General features: G+C 42.8%; 1 protein-coding gene across 1 annotated transcript; it reads left to right on the forward strand.

Annotated features, from left to right (window-relative positions):
• The first annotated feature begins 17400 nt into the window (after positions 1–17400).
• On the forward strand, positions 17401–20143 carry GJA3 (gap junction protein alpha 3). Its single transcript, XM_040339621.1, has one exon. The coding sequence runs from the start codon at positions 17414–17416 to the stop codon at positions 18668–18670; it is 1257 nt and encodes a 418-aa protein (XP_040195555.1). The 5' UTR covers positions 17401–17413; the 3' UTR covers positions 18671–20143.
• The last annotated feature ends 229 nt before the right edge of the window (positions 20144–20372 follow it).

Below are 20372 nucleotides of genomic sequence, written 5' to 3' on the forward strand. Positions count from 1 at the left end.
GATGTTCAGCTTTTGGTAACACCTTTGGTAACAGGTAAAACAAGAAGCGGTATATTATAAAAACAACTGTGGTGAACCCTGTCTCTATTCCATGTTTATTTACTAGGGCAGCCATAACTGCTTGTGACACGTTCCATGTGTCAAGCTGGAGGGGAAAAGAGTGTCTGGCAGACATAAAAGCTCACATTTTTCAAAAGTCCTGTTTCATAAGAAGTTGCCCCCTGTGAACCACTTGTTCTTCTCATTTTGGGGTCCTTAAAGTTGAATTATTAATCCCAGCTATACTGGGCCAGAACTAGGGTGGAATCTGTGAGTTGCACAGACCCATCAAGTGTCCGGGGCTGTAATACAGCATCCTTAGTCGCCTGGTCTGCTTCCATATGTGAGTTTTAATGTTAGTATGGCTGCCTCAGCAAGAACCTGGAAGGCTGAAAACAGCAAATCAATTTAACTTGGCCGGACTTGTCATTAAAAGCGATGTGGCCCCAGCATGCATCTAGCTGAAAAAGATTTTTATTTCCTGATGACGCGTGATACGCGAAATGCATAGAGATCTGACACCAGCACGCCTACACACTGGAGCTGTGTGCTTGTAAGTTTTTCAGCTAGGTGCATGCCGGGGCCACATCACTTTTAGTGACAAGTCCGGCCCCTGCCTCCTTTCACAGCTGTGTGGATACCTTCCTGTACACACTATTTTAACCCTGTAAGTTATTTTAATAAAAGCGGTGTTACACTATATCCGTTTTTTTGGCTCATTGTGGTGGAGCCCGGTTTTTGAACTTTCTAGATTGAAGGATTGGAATATTCAGTTTATTACAAGGAGGTATCTTTGGGAATTGATTCGATTTGGGAGAGATCGTAGAGGAAGGATCGTGAAAAGAACTGATGGTCTTTATGACCGTATATATCTGGTGAGCGCATTTTGATTGGCACGTCGGGTGAAGCACTTTATTATGCACGTTGCACTTTCTAAAAGCACAGTGGTTGTAACATAAATTTGAAGCACAGCATTTCATAATTTTTCTTAAATCTGCAGTTATTGACTTTTATATTGTTATTATTATTGATCATTATTGGACATTATTTCACATTTGCTGCGCCCTTCATATATTTTTTCCTCACTGTTTATTCGTTTTTCACACATTTTTGGAGCTGCACTTTTTTGTGATTATATATATATATATATATTTTAGTTTTTTTTTTGGCGCCGTATTCCATCTTTTATATTTCACATACACGAACATCTCTCTAAAATCACTTACATATTTCCCATTTGTCCACAACACATGCATATATCATTCTCTTTTAACTCTCTTTAATATTTCCCTGCTTTAATTCCAGCTTTCCTTATATCCTTTGCATCCCATGTATTGTAATCCCATACTTCACATACTGTACCCTCTATGATCAGACGGGCAGTCATAGTGCTCATCCTATCTTCCCTCTCTGACAACATATAAGTATTTCTGTTTTAACTCTCATATCTCTGTTTACTTTACTAGTTGTAGTGCCTAACCTCAAATTCATCCCACAACTTAACATCAAAATGTCCCTTTCTGTCTAGTGTTAATTGTCACCCATAATCCATTCTGCGCACATAGTTAGCTGTTTCTCTAGCTGTTTACTCTGCATGATTCTTAGTCCCTGCGGACTTTGGTGGTAACCCAGTTACCCATTGTGGATCCCTGACCACTTTAACCATTAATCTAGGGGCTCAGTATAAGCGGAACAGCACCTTTGGTTCATATATTTTATAGCGCTCCTCTTGCGCTGGCCATTTTTTGAGGGTCTCTTACCCTTCATTCCCTTACTTAATTTAATGCCCATAATGACTGGCCAGTCTTCTCTACTTGTGCCTATACCCTCTTGCCTCTAAACTACTTTAAAGTGAAGGTTCCATCAAAAAAAACAATTTTGCTTTAAACTGTAGCTTACGACTAAAAAAGAAAAATAAAAATATATATTTTTTTTTACTCATCTGGAAATGCCTGTTGCTATGTGGTCCCACGAAATCTGCCTTTGAAACCACCTAGGATTCTGACATCATCTCCCTCTAATGCTCCTGGGAAATGTGTGTCATCATTTCCCAGGATGCAATGCGCTGTCCAATTATCACTCCCCATCCAAGACTTCCAGGAAGTAAGTGCCTGTAGGCTTCACAATGCCCACAAGCAAAATGACAATGGTGTAGATATAGTTTTATAAACTATCTTTTTTGAATATCTATGCGGATCGGCGGCGGATTGTAAAATAGTAAGTGACCGGATTTTTATTACAAAAACGCAGGATGAAAGGACATACATTTAAAAAATGCTAATTGTGGTTGGAACTCCGCTTTAACTAGCAGATGTACTACATATACCTGTAAACAACACTATTCTTCCCTTTCTTATCTATAGCACTCCGATGGACAGTAGACAGTGACAACATAACATATAACCACCAATCAATACAGTTTATTTAAGGGGAGTAAAATAGGTACCCTTTGTCTCGAAAATGTCTTACCGATCAAGGAAGTCTGATAACTCAAATGTAAGCAAAAGGCCTACCTCAGCCAGCTGATTATCGGAAATTCCTGGATCGTCTCAAGCTCCTCATTTCGGATCCTCAGGGTCACCTGTAAATCACCTTCTAGGCAAAGCTTGCCACATTGACATGGACATTTTATAGATAGGCAAACTCCTATCCTCGTATTGATTAGTGAATCCAAATTAGGAATAACTACTGCAGTAGAGAACAGACACAAAAGATACACTCAGCATCTTTCCAAATAACCGTTCTTCTTTATTATGACGCAATTGTAGGTTTTTATACACATGATTACGTAGGTATCACATTAATATTACAATTGTATTTTTTTGGTAACAAGGGGCGTAACATAGGCAGACTAATTCTAATCAGCACTCAAAAGAATGAAAACATGTACTGAAAATATTATTAGTGCCGTGTGCACAGTGAGTGCTGTGTGCAAAACATACAGTATAGAATACAATTATATACAGAACTTACACATTTCCTTAACAGGGGTGTACTCGCTTTTGTTGCCAGCGGTTTAGACATTAATGGCTGAGTTATTATGAGGGAACAGCAAATTTTCACTGTTATACAAGCTGTACACTCACTACTTTACATTGTAGCAAAGTGTAATTTTTTCAGTGTTGTCAAATAAAAAGATATAATAAAATATTTACAAAAATGAGAGGGGTGTACTCACTTTTGTGAGATACTGTATATCAAAAGCGCTGTGGAATCTGATGGCGCTTTTTAAGTACCTGTAATAAATAAATAATAAATAAATAAATAGGGTTGATTTACCCAAAGAGCAAAGAATATCTACTTTTAATATTCAATTATTTTTTATTTATTAATATTATATGATTATACAGGATTTACTGTAAATAGCGCCAACAGTTTGCACAACGCTTTACAGTATAACTTAATTTTAATGAACAAGGTACTACTATGAATACGCTGCTCAAATGGGCAAACAAAAATCCTGATTTTGTAACTTTCTGTGCACATGATTGGGTATATAAAGTGAATATTATTTGCACCCAGCTGCAGCAATTCCTAACTTCTGAAAAAGATAACATTTTATATGATTTTCTAGAATTGTGAATTTAACAATTTATAATTTGTCAAATACTCAAATTCTACTCCTGCTATTCCACATCTTATAAAACAGCATCTAGAATAGATCTAGCCTTTGCAGATTCAGCAATGTTAAATCTAGATTTTCCTAGCTTGTGACGGAAAATATAAGTTATATGAAGACAGGAGGCGAGTATCTTATGCATTAACTTTCTTTATTTAATGCCCATAGCAGACATTTTAAAAACTTTCTATTAACTTTTAATGTAAAAAAAATTTTAGTCAGTGAACTACGACTCCCAGCAGTCCTTGTAACCCGTAACCACGCCCAGGTCGGTGACCTCTATATAACAGACTGCCCGACTAAGATCCTCCTCTTTCTTGATGCGAAAATCTTGTCTGTCGGATGTCGTCGTCTTGGACTGTGGACCGGCCGGCCGAGGTCCGAGGAATCCATAACTTGGTTCAGAACCGTTCACCGAGTCCCAACGGGGATCTCGGGGGAATTTGAACCCAATGAGGGTCTAACAGGTGTTTCGTCCCAACAGGGGTAAGGAGGCAATAACTCTTCAAACTATCCCAATCTGGAGTAGCATCCAGGCACGATATTCAGTAACCTGCGAATAAATCAGAGATACACATAATAGGGTGGGAACGGGAGGGAAGATACTCGCCTCCTGTCTTCATATAACTTATATTTTCCGTCACAAGCTAGGAAAATCTAGATTTATATATCAGACAGGAGGCTCATATCTTATGCAAGTTTAAAGCTAACATTTAATCCTGCAGACATAATATGCATATCCTAACATAATACACTGCATATTCGACATTTAAGGTAAAACCGCCATGGATACATGATCTTGCGGTCTAAAGTAAAAATGACGGAAGGTGGTCTCTGAAGACCAGTCTGCCGCCACTAGGAGATCGGAGAGGGAGCCTCCTGACGTGACTACTTTAGTGGCCATGGCCCCTCTGGCGGAATGGGCTCCGAAGAGGGACACGTCAATACCAGCCATGTCCATGGCAACCCGTACCCAGCGTGCTAGCGTGGCCGACGAGACTGGAAAGTGTGGCTTGACGTAAGACACCAGGAGTTGTGACAAACCCGGGGAACGCAAACTAGCGGTCTGTAGCTCATATGCCTGTAGGCAGCGAACAACGCATAGGAGTGGGTGAGCAGGAAAAAACGGGTAGAAGACCGATTGAATACCGGTCTTAGTCCTGCGCACCACAGAAAACCTGACTCCTTGCGGTGAGAATTGCCGTCTAGAGATATCCAAGGCCTTAACGTCGGATACCCTCTTGACGGACACTAGGCAGAGAAGGACTGTCAGTTTAATGGAGAGGAGTCTTAAAGGAAGATCTGAATTATCCTCCCACCTGGCGAACATATCCAGCACCTTAGAAACATCCCAGGTTGCTTGGTATCTAGGCCGTGGGGGACGTTGAAATTTTATACCTCTCAGGAGTCGACAAACTAACGGGTGTTTGCCAATCGGTAGGGAGTCCACGGGGTAGTGATACGCCGAGATAGCTGAACGGTAAACGTTTATGGAGCTGAATGATTTGCCAGATTCAGAGGAATCTGCCAAATAATTCACCACTAAAGATACAGGGGCTCGTATGGGATCGACCTGCCGTCGATCACACCAACGCACCCAGAGTCCCCAGGCTGATCGATATGCCGATCGAGTCCCGGGGGCCCAGGCCAGGGCGAGGAGGTCCCGAGCCGACTGTGAAAGGCTGTTGTCAGCGTCCGTGATCCCGAAACCAACCACGCCAAGAGTGGTAGGTTGCCCTCTAAGATCAGGGGATGTAGATCCCCGCTCGGGTTGGTGAGAAGGTGAGGAAAGTGAGGCAGGAGTCTGGGACGATCCGCGGTCATCCCCAGCAGGAGGGGAAACCATGGTTGGGTCGGCCACCAAGGTGTGATCAACACCACAGTTGCCTCCAGGGTGGTAATCCGAATGAGGAGTCTGGGGATTAACTGGAAGGGAGGGAAAGCGTAATGCGTGCCCTCCGGCCAAGGTTGGTGGAGAGCGTCCACCGCATAAGCCTCTGGGTCCGGCCTCCAGCTGTAGAAGCGGGGCAGCTGGTGATTGAGGCGGGAGGCGAAAAGGTCTATGTAGAGTGGGACCCAGAGTCGTTGCAGATGGAGGAACACTGAACGATCCAACCTCCAGTCGCTGGAATCTCGCAGGTACCGAGAGTTCCAGTCGGCCACTGAGTTGGAAACGCCCGGAATGTATTCCGCGACAGGAGTTATATTGTGGGATAAGCAGTAGTGCCAGAAATCCTTCGCGATGGTCGCTAAGACTTTGGATTTGGTACCCCCCAGGCGGTTGACGTACTGGACCGCCGCCACGTTGTCCATACGGAAGAGAATACAACATGTAGAGGTATGAGGCATAAAACTCCTGAGAGCGAATAAGGCTGCCAGGAGTTCTAAGGCGTTGATATGGAGCTTGGTTTCCTCTACTGACCAAGTCCCTCCGGTGGATGCCCTGCCGCACCTGGCGCCCCAGCCCCTGCGGCTGGCGTCCGATTCTATGACCACATCCGGGTAGGGGTTGAAGATGGTCCTGCCGTTCCATTCTACGGCATGGCGGAGCCACCATTTCAACTCCTCGGTTGTGTCCTGGCATAGGGGAACCTCGTCGGTGTACCTGAGACCTTGTCTCAGGTGCATGATTTTGAGCCTCTGGAGGGCTCTGTAGTGTAATGGGGCAGGGAAAATAGCTTGGATGGAAGCTGCCAAGAGGCCCACGAGACGCGCTAGCGTGCGGAGGGATAGGTAACCCTTCCGCAGTGCTGCCCGGATCTCCTTGCCGATTAGAGCGAGTTTGGGGCTGGGAAGGCTGAGGGTGGACTGGATGGTGTCCACCGTAAAACCCAAAAATTCCATCTGTTGAGCAGGAATCAATATTGATTTGTCCTGGTTGACAATGAAATCCAGTTGTTGTAATAATGACACAGTCCATGACATGTGGATACGGGCCTGGTTCTCCGAGAAGGCTAGGATGAGGATGTCGTCTAGGTAGATGACCAGACGCACCCCCCTGCTTCTCAGTGCCGCCACCACCGGTTTCAGAAGTTTGGTGAAACACCATGGGGCGGACGATAGTCCGAATGGGAGGCAGGTGAATTGCCACATCCTGCTCCTCCATAGGAATCGTAGGAGGTGTTGCGATTCTGGGTGTATGGGAACCGTAAGGTAGGCATCTTTCAGGTCTACTTTCACGAGCCAGTCCCCTGGGTGTAGGAGGTCTCGGAGGAAGTGTATACCTTCCATTTTGAAATGTCGGTAAGCGACATATTGGTTCAACTCCCTGAGGTTGATTACTGGGCGATAACTGCCGTCTTTTTTGTGTACTAGAAATATATTGCTGATGAATCCTGGGGAGCAATGGTCCACCTCTATGACTGCCTGTTTGGCCAGTAAGTCTCGCAGTTCGTTGTCTATTAGAGCAACGTTCTGGTTTGCGAAGCGAATGGGTGGAGGCATAACGTTGAGTGGTGGTGGTGCTAGGATATCCACAGCGAACCCCGTTACAGTGTGTAGTATCCACGCGTCTGCCGTAATCGCAGACCAAGCGTGGGTAAAATACCTGAGACGTCCCCCCACAGGAATGTGAATGAGTGGTGTGTGCATCATACTCACCGGTGGGAGGTCGGGATCGTGGATAACCTCGTCCACCTCGCCCTCGCCATGGTCTGCCTCAGTGGAAAGAAGGGCGCAGGTTGTGCCACTGGAGCGGCGTAGGATTGAGCCTGGGGGTACTGGTACTGTACTGGGGCTCTATTTGGTGGCCTGTAGGGTGGGGCACGGCCGGCAGAGCGGCCTCTGTTTCTGCCGGCCCTGTTAAAAACCTTGGGGGTCCCGGCTTTCCTCAAGGAATTTTGAGCCTTGTCCAGGCTCGTAAAAAGGCCCACAAATTTATTGACATCTTTTAATAAAGAGTCTCCAAATAACATGCCGTCCGCCGACGGTCCGGGTTCTGACTTAGCCAGGTGGGCTAATTGGGGATCTAGACGCATCAGGATAGATCGGCATCTCTCGATCGAGCATGCCGTATTGGCAGTGCCTGCCAGGCATATTGCCCTTTGCGCCCAGCCTCTCAGCTGTTGTAGGTCGACCGGTTGCCCGGATGCTGCCGCCTGTTCCGAAAGATTGAGAATCTTGGTCAGGGGGCCCATCATGTCTAGAACACGATCTTGAATGGATCGGAATGATCGTTCTACCCCTTTTCTCTGGAATTTGCCAGATTTCATCAAATATTTAGTTAAGATAGGATCTATCTCAGGGGTAGTCACCACCTTATTGGGTATGAGGGGTCTGGGGCATTCAGCCCTAAGTTTGTTGCGGCTAACCCTGTCAAGGGATTTTCTAGCCCATAGTTCTATGTATTGATTAACCTCTGGTAGAGGGGTCCATTCTCCAGAACGCGGGTGACTGATTGCGTTTGGGTCAAAGAACGGTTCTCCTAGGGAGTCTAGGAGAATATCGCCCTGCGTGGCAGGGGTGGCAGCTGTAGTGAGCGCTGTCTCCCCAGCATCGTCCTCATATGAATCCGGCTCTGACTCATCCGATCCCTCTAAGGGGTCATCAGAATCCTCTTGTGGAGAGTCTATATAAGAGTCCGGTTTGGCCCTTCTTACGGCCTTAAACCCTTTAAATTGTATCTCCCTGGGGTCCAGGGGTCTATTTGAGTGCGTCTGATGCTGGGGTTGGTAAGCCGTGTTAGGGGTTACCTGAGGCATATTGTTTCCTTCCCCTGCCGGGGAGTCAATCACCGCCAGAGTGTGCTTTCTCTTATGAGTGGCTTTGCCTTTCTTGGTCGGTGGTTCGTCGCCTTGCGGCGTCGGTAATTGTGGGGCCATGGGTATATGGACCCTGGAGGAGGCAGCAGAGGTCAGGGCAGCCAGAATAGATTTATTAATTAGCTCCTGAATCTGAGCAGCATTCAGGGCTGGGGCTGTATCCCTAGTGGTGTTATCCTCAATGGGATCGGTAGGGGCAGGGAGGTCAGACATGCTGCTGCTATATATATATATATATATAGTATCAATGAGGAAGAATAGGATCAAATAGGTAAATTATCTGAGAGAGAAGATCACCGCTCAAGGTAGGTCTATTGTAGGGTCGTTTCAAAAATATAGGACTCCAAGGGTGCAGGCAATGCACTAAGGCAAATATTGGTAAAAAGATGAGGGATGGACAGCCGCACTCCAAACCAAACAGGTTGTCTTTATTCAAATCAACAGTAAGAACACAGCAGATCACAGCAATAGGAACAGGAGAATACCGACGTTTCGCACTGGCTTCAGTGCTTATTCATGGCTAAAACGTCGGTATTCTCCTGTTCCTATTGCTGTGATCTGCTGTGTTCTTGCTGTTGATTTGAATAAAGACAACCTGTTTGGTTTGGAGTGCGGCTGTCCATCCCTCATCTTTTTACCAAGGTAAATTATCTGCTAAAGATATATATAGTACCAATAAGGAAGAATAGGATCAAATAAGGTAATTATCTGCTAAAGATAAAACAGGGAGTATATCCACAGTACCAGGCTCTCTCCTCACCGCCGTCAGTGCAGGGACTGACGTTGCAGCGTGAGGAGGAAGCCTACACGAATTGCCTGTGCAGAGAGAGAGTCACATGTCCTGTGACTCTCCTCTGATTGGCCGCCCTTCCCTCGTCCAGCGTTGACGAGTGAGGGCGAATCAGTCTGAGGAGAACGTGAGAGGAAGGCGGGTCCCTCCCCCCCGCGGCGCGCGGGAAGGACGGGGGAGAAGGGAAAAGATGGCGTGATGCCTCAGTGAGGTAGTCTGACGCACCAGCGGAGTTTGAAAGGAAAAAGAGAGGAGGGGAGATTTAACTCTCAATGGAGCGGCGCAGTGCGGCGCTCGGGCGGTACACAGAGAATGTACAGCAACCCAGGGAAGAACTGGGTAAAGGTACAGAATATGAGATACACAGAAATAAAAGGGATAAGACGCTTGGTAAAGCAAAGCAGGAAAGATATATACCTATTATCACTTATCAAGCTAAGAAGCGATTACAGCACAAATATATATATATATAATCACTAACAGCTATGAAGTGAATACAAATACAATAGTAAATATATATGAGAAAATTCATCGTGAGTACTTATCTTTTGCTATGAGCAGAAAGAAAGAGGAGGATCTTAGTCGGGCAGTCTGTTATATAGAGGTCACCGACCTGGGCGTGGTTACGGGTTACAAGGACTGCTGGGAGTCGTAGTTCACTGACTAAAAATCTTTTGACATTAAAAGTTAATAGAAAGTTTTTAAAATGTCTGCTATGGGCATTAAATAAAGAAAGTTAATGCATAAGATATGAGCCTCCTGTCTGATATATAACAGACATTATAGACGCTGTATACCTGCCGAGTGGCCTTTCAGACCATGCTCTCTTGAGGTTGTCAATACGAATCCCCACTCATGGAAATACAGCATTGTGGAGGTTATCTCCACAATGGGTGGCATATCCAGAGATAGCAGAAAAGATGGTAACCATAATAACTAAATATTGGGAAAGCAATGAGGGATCATCCTCTGTGGATGTGGTCTGGGACGCGTTCAAGGCATATCTGCAAGGACAATAAATCTCAAATATTGCAGCAGTAAATAAAAAACAAAAGGTTAAGGTACAGGAGCTACAAATACAAGTAGAGAGCAGTAAGGAAAAATATAGCCAAGACTCAAGTAAGGCCCCTTTCACATGTGCGGACCCTCCGTATGTCCGCATTTTCATCCATCCGTTGCGGATGAAAACGGGACATACATTGGTCCCTATGTGATTGCGGGTGTCAGCGGATGACCATCTGCTGACACCCGTTATCACTCGCCTCCGCAAAGCTCCGCTTTTTCGGATGGAAGAAATCCTATTTTTCTTCCGTCTGGCGGATCGGATCGGGTGAACACGGACATACGGTCCGTGTTCATCCGATCCCCCCATAGGGGAGAGCGGAGGAAAGACAGGGCGGTCCCTGCACAGTGTGCGGGGACCGCCATGTCAGCTGACGGCTCAGCAGGGATTTTACGGAGGATCCCCGCTGAGCAAAGCGGACACACGGAGGCGGATCATTACTGATCCGCCCGTGTGAAAGGGCCCTAACTCTAATTTTGATTTAATGATGTTTGCACAACGAGAATTACAATTACATATGGAGGAAATAACAAGGTTGGAATTACAAAGAAAGAGACAAAATATCTTTGAGTAAGGCGATAAAAGTGGAAGATTCTTGGCGAGATTGGCACAGCAAGAACATCAAGCTACAACTATAGCAGAAATAGAAACATCAGAAGGAAAGAGAGTAAAGGAACCTGAAGAGATCTTGAAGGCCTTCGGTGAATATTACAGCAGGTTATATGCCTCTTCTCTCCCCTCTGACTTCCGCCCTGGGGGCATGTCGGAACTGTTGGACCGGGTGGCCCTCGGATGGCTGTCGGATGGGGAGAGGGAGGCATTGTTGGATCCAATAACGAGTGAAGAAATAAGTAAGGTTATAAAAACATTTTCAGGGGAAAAAGCACCAGGCCCAGATGGAATTCCGGTTGAATTCTACCAAAAATATGAAACTCTTTTAGCTCCAAAATTGGCAGAGGTATATACAAGTAGGCTAATGAAAGGCATATTACCAGACTCAATGAGACAGGCACATATAACATTAATATATAAAGAAGGAAAGGATCCAAAAATATGCTCGTCATATAGACCAATAGCACTATTGAATATAGATTTCAAAATACTAACAAAAATATTAACATTAAGACTACAGCCACTATTAACCACTTAAGCCCCGGACCTTTAGGCAGCTAAATGCCCAGGCCAGGTTTTGCGATTCGGCACTGTGTCGCTTTAACTGACAATTGCGCGGTCGTGCGACGTGGCTCCCAAACAAAATTGACGTCCTTTTTTTTCCACAAATAGAGCTTTCTTTTGGTGGTATTTGATCACCTCTGCGGTTTTTATTTTTTGCACTATAAACAAAAATAGAGGGACAATTTTGAAACAAATTCAATATTTTTTACTTTTTGCTATAATAAATATTCCCCAAAAACATATATATAAAAAAAATTTCCTCAGTTTAGGCCGATACGTATTCTTCTACCTATTTTTGGTAAAAAAAATCGCAATAAGCGTTTATCGATTGGTTTGCGCAAAATGTATAGCGTTTACAAAATAGGGGATAGTTTTTATTTACTACTAATGGCGGCGATCAGTGATTTTTTTCATGACTGCGACATTATGGCGGACACTTCGGACAATTTTGACACATTTAAATTGCATTGTTTATTGTGAAAATGACAGTTGCAGTTTGGGAGTTAACCACAGGGGGCGCTGAAGGAGTTATGCTTCACCTAGTGTGTGTTTACAACTGTAGGGGGGTGTGGCTGTAGGTCTGACGTCATCGATCGAGTCTCCCTATAAAAGGGATGACTCGATCGATGCAGCCGCCACAGTGAAGCACGGGGAAGCCGTGTTTACATACGGCTCTCCCCATTCTTCAGCTACGGGGAGCGATCGCGAGGGGGCGGCTAGAAACGAATAGCCGCGCCCTCATCCCGGATCGCTCCCTGAGGCTTACCGACCGCCGCATGTACCGGGGGGGGTCCCGATCGGACCCCCGACCCGCGGAAAGGCAGCGACGTGCGGGCACGTCGTTCTGCCTGTCCGTGCCATTTTGCCGACGTATATGTACATGCGGCAGTCGTTAAGCGGTTAAAGACTATTATAGAGCCAAATCAGACAGGATTCATACCACAAAGAACGACAAACGTAAATCTACGCAGGCTATATACAAATATACATGCCCATCATAATTGTGAAGGTACAAGAACGGTAGCCTCCTTGGACATAGAGAAGGCCTTCGATACGATCGAATGGCCTTTTTTATGGGAGATACTCAGAAGAATGGGGTTTCCAGTAACATTTATTAAATGGCTACAAACAATATATAGAAAACCTATGTCAGCGGTTAAATTAGGGGGAAAACTGACATCCTTTTTTCAGCTGTACAGAGGCACAAGACAGGGCTGCCCTCTTTCTCCAGCACTTTTTGCAGTAGCAATAGAGCCAGTGGCAGAGGCTCTGAGGACCTCACAAGACATTCAGGGACTCCGAATATGGGGACTGGAGGAGAGAGTAGCCCTCTATGCTGATGACATGCTGTTATTTCTAAAGGATGCAGGCCCATCATTGAAGGGAGCCCTAGAGTTACTGAATACCTTCTCAGGATTTACAGGACTTAAAGTGAATTGGGATAAGTCACTTTTATTTGCTATTGATCAAGGTGCGCAGGATACAGCGACTTCAGATCTTCCCTTGAGATGGGTAACATAGTTTAAATATCTGGGCATAATAATATGACGCCAGGCTAAGGAATATAAAAAGCTAAATTTGGATCCAGTGCTGCAGGAATATAAGAAAAAACTAAAGATATGGGAAACGCTCCCTCTATCCCTTTTAGGACGTATAAATTTAATAAAAATTAAGATCCTTCCTAGGTTGCTTTATCTGTTTATAAACTCACCACAATGGTTACCAAAAAGTTTTTTTACACAGATTCATGGTATATTGTCCTCATTTATATGGCAAAATAAAATAGCTAGAATAAAATTAAAAACACTTATGCACCCAGTGGAACAGAGGGGTTAGCATTTCTAGACCTATATAAATATTATCTTTCAACTCAGCTGGTGACAATAGGGAATCAGTTGAATCCAGACAGATATGATCCTGCTACAATGGTGGAGGCGTCAGTGGTCCAGTCTTTGGAGGCCTTGCAGGCATTACCATTTCGTGTGCTAAAATGTAGGCCAGACTTAACCCTGTCAATGATAACAACAGTAAAGGCATGGAAAGTTGGTATAGCAAGAGAGAGTAAGTTAAAAACAGATATATCCCCAAACAATCCATTGTGGCGAAATCCTGAATTGGCACATTTATCTTCCAGTCAGGACCCTAGAGCATGGACGAAATTTTAAGTAAAAAAAATATCACAGGTAATACATGAGGGAAAAATATCCTCATTTGCAGATATGAGGGAAAAGTGGAATGTGCCGGAGAATTATTTTTTTAGACATATGCAATTGGGTTATGCTCTGGTAGCCCAATTTCCCGATGGTATTCCGCAATTAATAGAAACAGGCTTATAACAACTGATGAGAAAGAGAAAGGAAAAAGGGTTGATCTCAACTTTATACACCTATTTAGTAAAAACAGAGCCATTACATATGAATAAACTATGTGAATGTTGGTTGAGAGACGTCCCAAAATTGTCATCGGAAAATTGGGGGGAGATATATAAATTTCCTTTTCAAATCTTAGTCTCACTTCGAGATAAATTAATCCAATTTAAAATAACACATAGGAGTTATTATACACCATATACGTTGTTTAAAATATTTCCATCAAATTCTCAAAACTGTTGGAGATGTGCAGGTATTCCAGGAAACTTTATACATATATTCTGGACCTGCCCAAAGATAAGGTGGTTTTGGAGAGAGGTCTTGAGGGTAATTTATGAAGTGACATTGGTTCAACTTGACCTAGAGGCAGAGATCTGCCTGTTAGGATTAATAGGAGAAATTATAGCCCCTATAGAAAGAAGAACACAGGTGGGTCTGTTGCTGTTTTACGCAAGAAAGGCAATAGTGTTAAATTGGAGAAGAGTGGAAGCCCCCTCGGTGGCGCAATGGAAAAACTTGATAAATAGTAACCTGTCATTGTATTAAGAGACATATTACAATAGAGCAGATGGGGAGAAATATGGGAAAGTATGGGCAAATTGGATAAAGAATGTGACAACTGCCTCAGGGTAGGGGAGTATGGAAGCGGAAGGGAACTACATCAATGGAAGAAAGGGGGGAAAAAAAGGGAGGTAAATGGAAGAAGATTTAAATCTGAAGCATGTAATGAAATGTTTGTATTGATATAATTTTAATGAAATGTGAAATGGGAAATGTATACGTGTATATTTGTATATGAGAAAGAAAAAATCAATAAAGAGATTTAAAAAAAAGGGAAAAGAAAAAGAGAAAAAGGGAAAAAAGGAGAGAAGGGAAATTCTCTCAAAACAATACTACATTCATTTACTAATTTAGGGAATTGCATGTTTGTTAAAGTTTATATTATTTGGACACATGTTTTCATATTTTAGTGCATCTTTGATGGCATATTAGAAAAACAGCTAGTGATTGGCTGCCATATGCTCTTCATGATAATTTACTTCCATTAGTATACTGTACTGTATCATGCCTATCTTTTAAAAGATAGAATAATTCCAAAATTACAGAATTTATAAGTATATCATGTGAAATATAGGAGCCCATCAGTGATGTTCTTAAATGTTTGGTCATGCATGATATAATTAATCTTCTGATTTGTATGTCCTACATTTGCAGTTTGCAAACATGGTATTTATTAACGTATTACTTTGTTTAACCTGCCTGGCGGTCTTCCCGAGTCTGACACGGGGTTAGATTTTCCTGCTGCGAGCGGAAACCCCGTGTCAGACTCGGGCTTGCCTCGCTAGATCCACAGGCACAAGTTACTTACCTTGTCCCTGGATCCAGCGATGCCACCGCGCTGTGTGAGCGAGCGGGTCCTCGCTCGATTCACACAGTGCCTCCGTGTGACGCCGATCTCCGTTCCCTGCGACGTTACGACGCACGGGGACGGAGAACGGCGCCAAATTCAAAAAAGTAAACAAACACCTTACATACAGTATACTGTAATCTTATAGATTACAGTACTGTATGTAAAAAAAACACACCCCCCCTGTCCCTAGTGGTCTGTCCTGTGTCATGCATGTCATTTTATATAATAAAAACGTTTCTTTCTCCCTGCAAACTGTAGATTGTCCATAGCAACCAAAAGTGTCCCTTTATGTCAAAAATAGTTTTAGATCAGCTAAAAAACAGCGATAATAAATTATAATCACTTGCAGAATTGTGCGATAGCGATTTGTGGGGAAATTCGTCATAAAAAAAAAAAAATAATGACAGCAACAATTCTGCAACTGAGCAAATTTCAGTGATTTTGATTTGATTACATTATTGAATAATTTTTATTATAATTATATTATTATTTGTTATAATTATTTATAATTATTTATTATATTATAATTTATAATTTTGTTTTTTAAAAAATGTCATACCCGGGATGCCTATTAGAAGCTTGTTTGGTCAGATTTAAGTGAGTTATTTCTAAAAATTACAGACCTACAATATAAAACGCCAAATTTCCTTGCAAATAATGGTACCGCTTTTAGCATGTTTTTTCTGACAGAATCATACCTCCAGGGAGGTTAAATAATCTTGATAGCATGCTCACTTCATTGTCATATTTAATATATAAACATTTATGAAAAGCAGTTTGCATAAAACATCTGATTAACTGTTTTGCCTAACAGCCAGATCCATGGAAGCAATAATCATGGTTCATTTGAATTGATAATTAAATTGTCAAGGCCCTTAACATCAATAACATCAATAAGAATCTGTAGGAGTAACAGCAGTTCATAAAAAAAAGCTTCTGTTTCCAATTGTCTATCCAGAAAACTCTATACGTTTCCATGCAGATATATGAGAAAGGCTGTCATTTCAGGAGGTTCAGTGGTCAAATATTATATTTTACCTTGCCCATTTGTTGTTAGAATTTTGTGGTCACTAATATTGGTTACACTAAAGCCTCATACACACGATAGGTTAACCAGAGGACAACGGTCTGAAGGACCGTTGTCCTAGGTTAACCGATGAAGCAGACTGATGGTCCGTCACGCCTACACAATAACCGATCGTGTCAGAACGCGGTGACGTAAAACACAACGACGTGCTGAAAAAAATGAAGTTCAATGCTTCCAAGCATGCGTCGACTTGATTCTGAGCATGCGTGGATTTGTAACCGATGCTTGTGCCTACTAAAGATCGGTTTTGACCTATCGGTTACCAATCCATAGGTTAATTTTAAAGAAAGTTGGCTTTTTTTAACCTATGGTTAAATAACCTATGGGGCCCACACACGATCGGTTTTGACCGATGAAAACGGTCCTTCAGACCGTTGTCCTCTGGTTAACCTATCGTGTGTACAAGGCCTAACATTGCTCTTTCAGATGGTTTAGACGCATGAGTTAAAATGTTACAAGTTTGTTCAAGCCTCCTGTGTAAATGCTGGTTAAGAAAGGAACACTAAAACAATAATGATTATCAGAATAGCACAAGGCTTTTAAAGGGTTAGTTCACCTTCATCTAAAAACTGCATATGCAGATAAGGGGCACCTAACAATAAAAACAAACTGTGCAGCTTTGACCAAAGTGGAATAATGCCCTTGCAATACGTGTAGGCCATTTACCTATCTTCTGAAGCCTGACTGAAAAACTCCCAGAGATGGTAGTTTGTCCTGCCTTGTTGCTAGGATGTTGCTAAGACACTCCCAGGCAATTCAGACCCCCTTGCACACACTTTAACTTCCAAACTGCAGTGGCTCAGAGCTCTGTGATACTACTACAGAGGCGATAGTGAACCATGCATGTATGGGAGTTGGAAAGCTTGTTCCTTTGATGGTAAGTGTGAGCAGTAATGGCAGGGAGTGTCTTAGTAATGCCCTAGCAATGAGGCTGGACAGGATGTCCTTGTAAAGATACAAGATCTACAAAAGACATTCAAATATATTGCCTTCACTTTTTTTTATAACTCCTCAAAAAATAATTAAATTGTTTTTACATTTATATAACTAACTTGTTCTATATCTACATGTTGATTTTTCAGGATAGAAAGCAGAAACAATGGGCGACTGGAGTTTTCTGGGAAGACTATTAGAAAATGCACAAGAACACTCAACTGTTATTGGAAAGGTCTGGTTGACCGTTTTATTTATCTTCAGAATATTGGTTTTAGGAGCAGCAGCAGAAGAAGTGTGGGGGGATGAACAGTCTGACTTTACTTGCAACACCCAGCAACCAGGTTGTGAAAATGTCTGCTATGACAAAGCCTTTCCAATTTCTCACATTAGGTTCTGGGTACTCCAAATTATTTTTGTCTCTACACCCACCCTCATTTACCTGGGCCATGTCCTGCACATTGTGCGGATGGAAGAAAAGAAAAAAGAGAAGGAGGAAGAGCTAAAGAAGTGCATTAAAGATAATGATGAGAAGGAACTACTACTCAGAAAGGGTGTTGAGAAGAAAGAGAAACCCCCAATCAGAGATGAAAGGGGTAAGATAAGAATAGGAGGTGCGCTCCTCCGCACTTATGTCTTCAACATTATTTTCAAAACTCTGTTTGAGATTGGCTTTATCGTAGGGCAGTATTTCCTGTATGGTTTTGAGCTGAAGCCCCTCTACCGTTGTAACCGTTGGCCTTGCCCCAACACTGTGGACTGTTTCATTTCCAGACCGACAGAAAAGACCATTTTCATCATATTTATGCTTGTAGTGGCTTGCGTGTCTCTTTTGCTGAATATGTTAGAGATATATCATCTGGGGTGGAAGAAACTCAAGCAAGGTATGACTAACAGATATATTCCGGACCCTGCTTGCAATAAAGCAAATCCTCCTAGTCCACTGCCACGAACTGCTCCGCCAAATATGGTTTTCCCGCCGTATTATACTGACGCAGCTGCTGCCCCTCCGACCATGCAACATGTATACGCTAGGTCACCCATGTCTGATTTTAAGATGACATCACTAACAGAAGAGCCTCTTAACCCATCCTACTTCAGTGGCCATCTTGATCATCATACATTAGCTAATGAACAGAACTGGTCCAACCTGGCATTGGAGAGAGAAAGAAAGCCTGGATCCAGTATTGCCAGTGCATGCAGTGCAACAACTTCTGCTCCAAGCAGTGTAAGAAATGAAGAAGCATGCGAGGCACCAGTGGTGTCAGGAAGTGGAACCAATTCAAGAGCAGAAGTGGATGACATACCAGCCACAACCACTGTAGAGATGCACCAGCCTCCCGTGTTGATAGACACAAGGAGGCTCAGCAGGGCAAGCAAATCAAGTAGTAGCAGAGCTAGGTCAGATGACTTAGCTGTGTAGCAATGGAGCTACCAACAAAGAGAGAACCAAAGCTAACAGTGGAGGAATTCACTGGATATATGATAAGAAAGAAGTATGAAAGAGAACCATGAAGCAAGAACAATATTATGATGACTTCTTGAGTGTCACTGGTGGTTGTTTAGCCCCCTCTGCTACTGAATGAGTCTCAAAAACTATCACATGAAAATTAAACAAGAGCTAGAGAAACAACAACAATTAAGGTGGCAAAGGCAGTTCTTAATCTTGTTATCCTTAGAACGAAGTTTGCTGTTATTGCACACTGTGAGTTGTAGGTAGCATTTTGTTGTTTTAGAAATTAGGCGTTAGAATTTTCAAGTGGATAGCTGATCATTTGCCTTTCTTAACTACAGCAAAACAATTCACAGAACAAAATCAAAATGAACACCAAATATTAAGCCTCGATGCCGAGGAGAGAAAATTAAACTACCTGAAGAGTAAACAGTGAGATGATGTAAATGAGCTCAACAAGTCATGTGTTGTATAGAAGGGCTTAAAAATTATGTTTTTGTTCCATTCTACATCAGTTAAGGCACAACTTTGCTATATAAGTAGCCCTTTGACTGGCTACATGGTAAATGCAATGTACAGTCAGTACTAAGTTGGCTTATACCTTAATGTTTAAAAGACACACAGCATAACAAAGTGATTTTTAATTCATTGGGTGATAGTGTGCTTTGTAAACATGTCTTCACAGTAATGTCATTTATCTGTGTATAAGATGAAATATAGAAACATGCCGAGCCCAATAATTTCTGTTTGTGTATAAGATAATGCTGTCTTGTTTGCCATCTTTTAAATACCATAAGAATAGGTAATGCTCTCTTCAGAATTTGAAAAAAAATCGAATATCCAGATGCTTATTGCTTAGCTAACCCCCTAATAATAACCTAGTGATAGATTTGATCATGTAACCAATCAACCTCTTTTTTTTAATGCCCCTATGTGAGTATTGTGAAAAATATTTATTATAAAAATGACTGATTTAAAAGTCTCCCCCTTTTTAATTAACAGACTACCATACAAATATTACTACTTAAAACCATACTACATCAGGTATATGTTAACCATATGGTTAACATGTTAATATAATTCAAAAGTCTTTATTTGTATTCTTACCTCAGCACCAGTCAGTATACTAGACCCTGGTGATCCTGCCATGAAGGTTTTTGTTCAGCCACATCCTGTTATAGGGTCGCTCTGTCCCTGTTTCCCAAGCATTGTCATCCTATTATATGAGCTTCCAAAGTTTCAACACACATTATGTGGGCAAGGTTCACTGTTGTCACCATTAGGAAACACATCCCAAGAAATGCTATGAAACTACAGTTTGATTGTAATTAGACAGGAAGTTGCAGCAAAGAAACATTGGGGATGAATAAATCTGCTTGACTTTAGTTAGTGAACAGTTTCACAAATCTTGCTAGCTTAGGCCTCATTCACACAGGCGGACTCCGTCGCTACAGAGTCCGCCTGCTCCCGTCAGCTCAGCGGGAGATCAGTCCGCAGATCTCCGCTCAGCCGACGGATGACAAGTTCCTCTCTGCTCACTGAGCGGGGAGGGGCTTGTCGGGCACCGCTGTATCCCTATTGAGCGATCTGATGAAAACGGACAGCATGTCCGTTTTCATCAGATCTTACCGATCCGATCCGCATGGACGGATGGGGACGTGGCCCCCATACG

This window comes from Rana temporaria, chromosome 2, assembly GCF_905171775.1.
Source record: "Rana temporaria chromosome 2, aRanTem1.1, whole genome shotgun sequence".
Classification (NCBI taxonomy): domain Eukaryota; kingdom Metazoa; phylum Chordata; class Amphibia; order Anura; family Ranidae; genus Rana; species Rana temporaria.

Coding starts and splice junctions, on each gene's coding strand:
- GJA3 (XM_040339621.1), top strand. CDS start 17,414: ATGGGCGACTGGAGTTTTCTGGGAAGACTATTAGAAAATGCACAAGAA.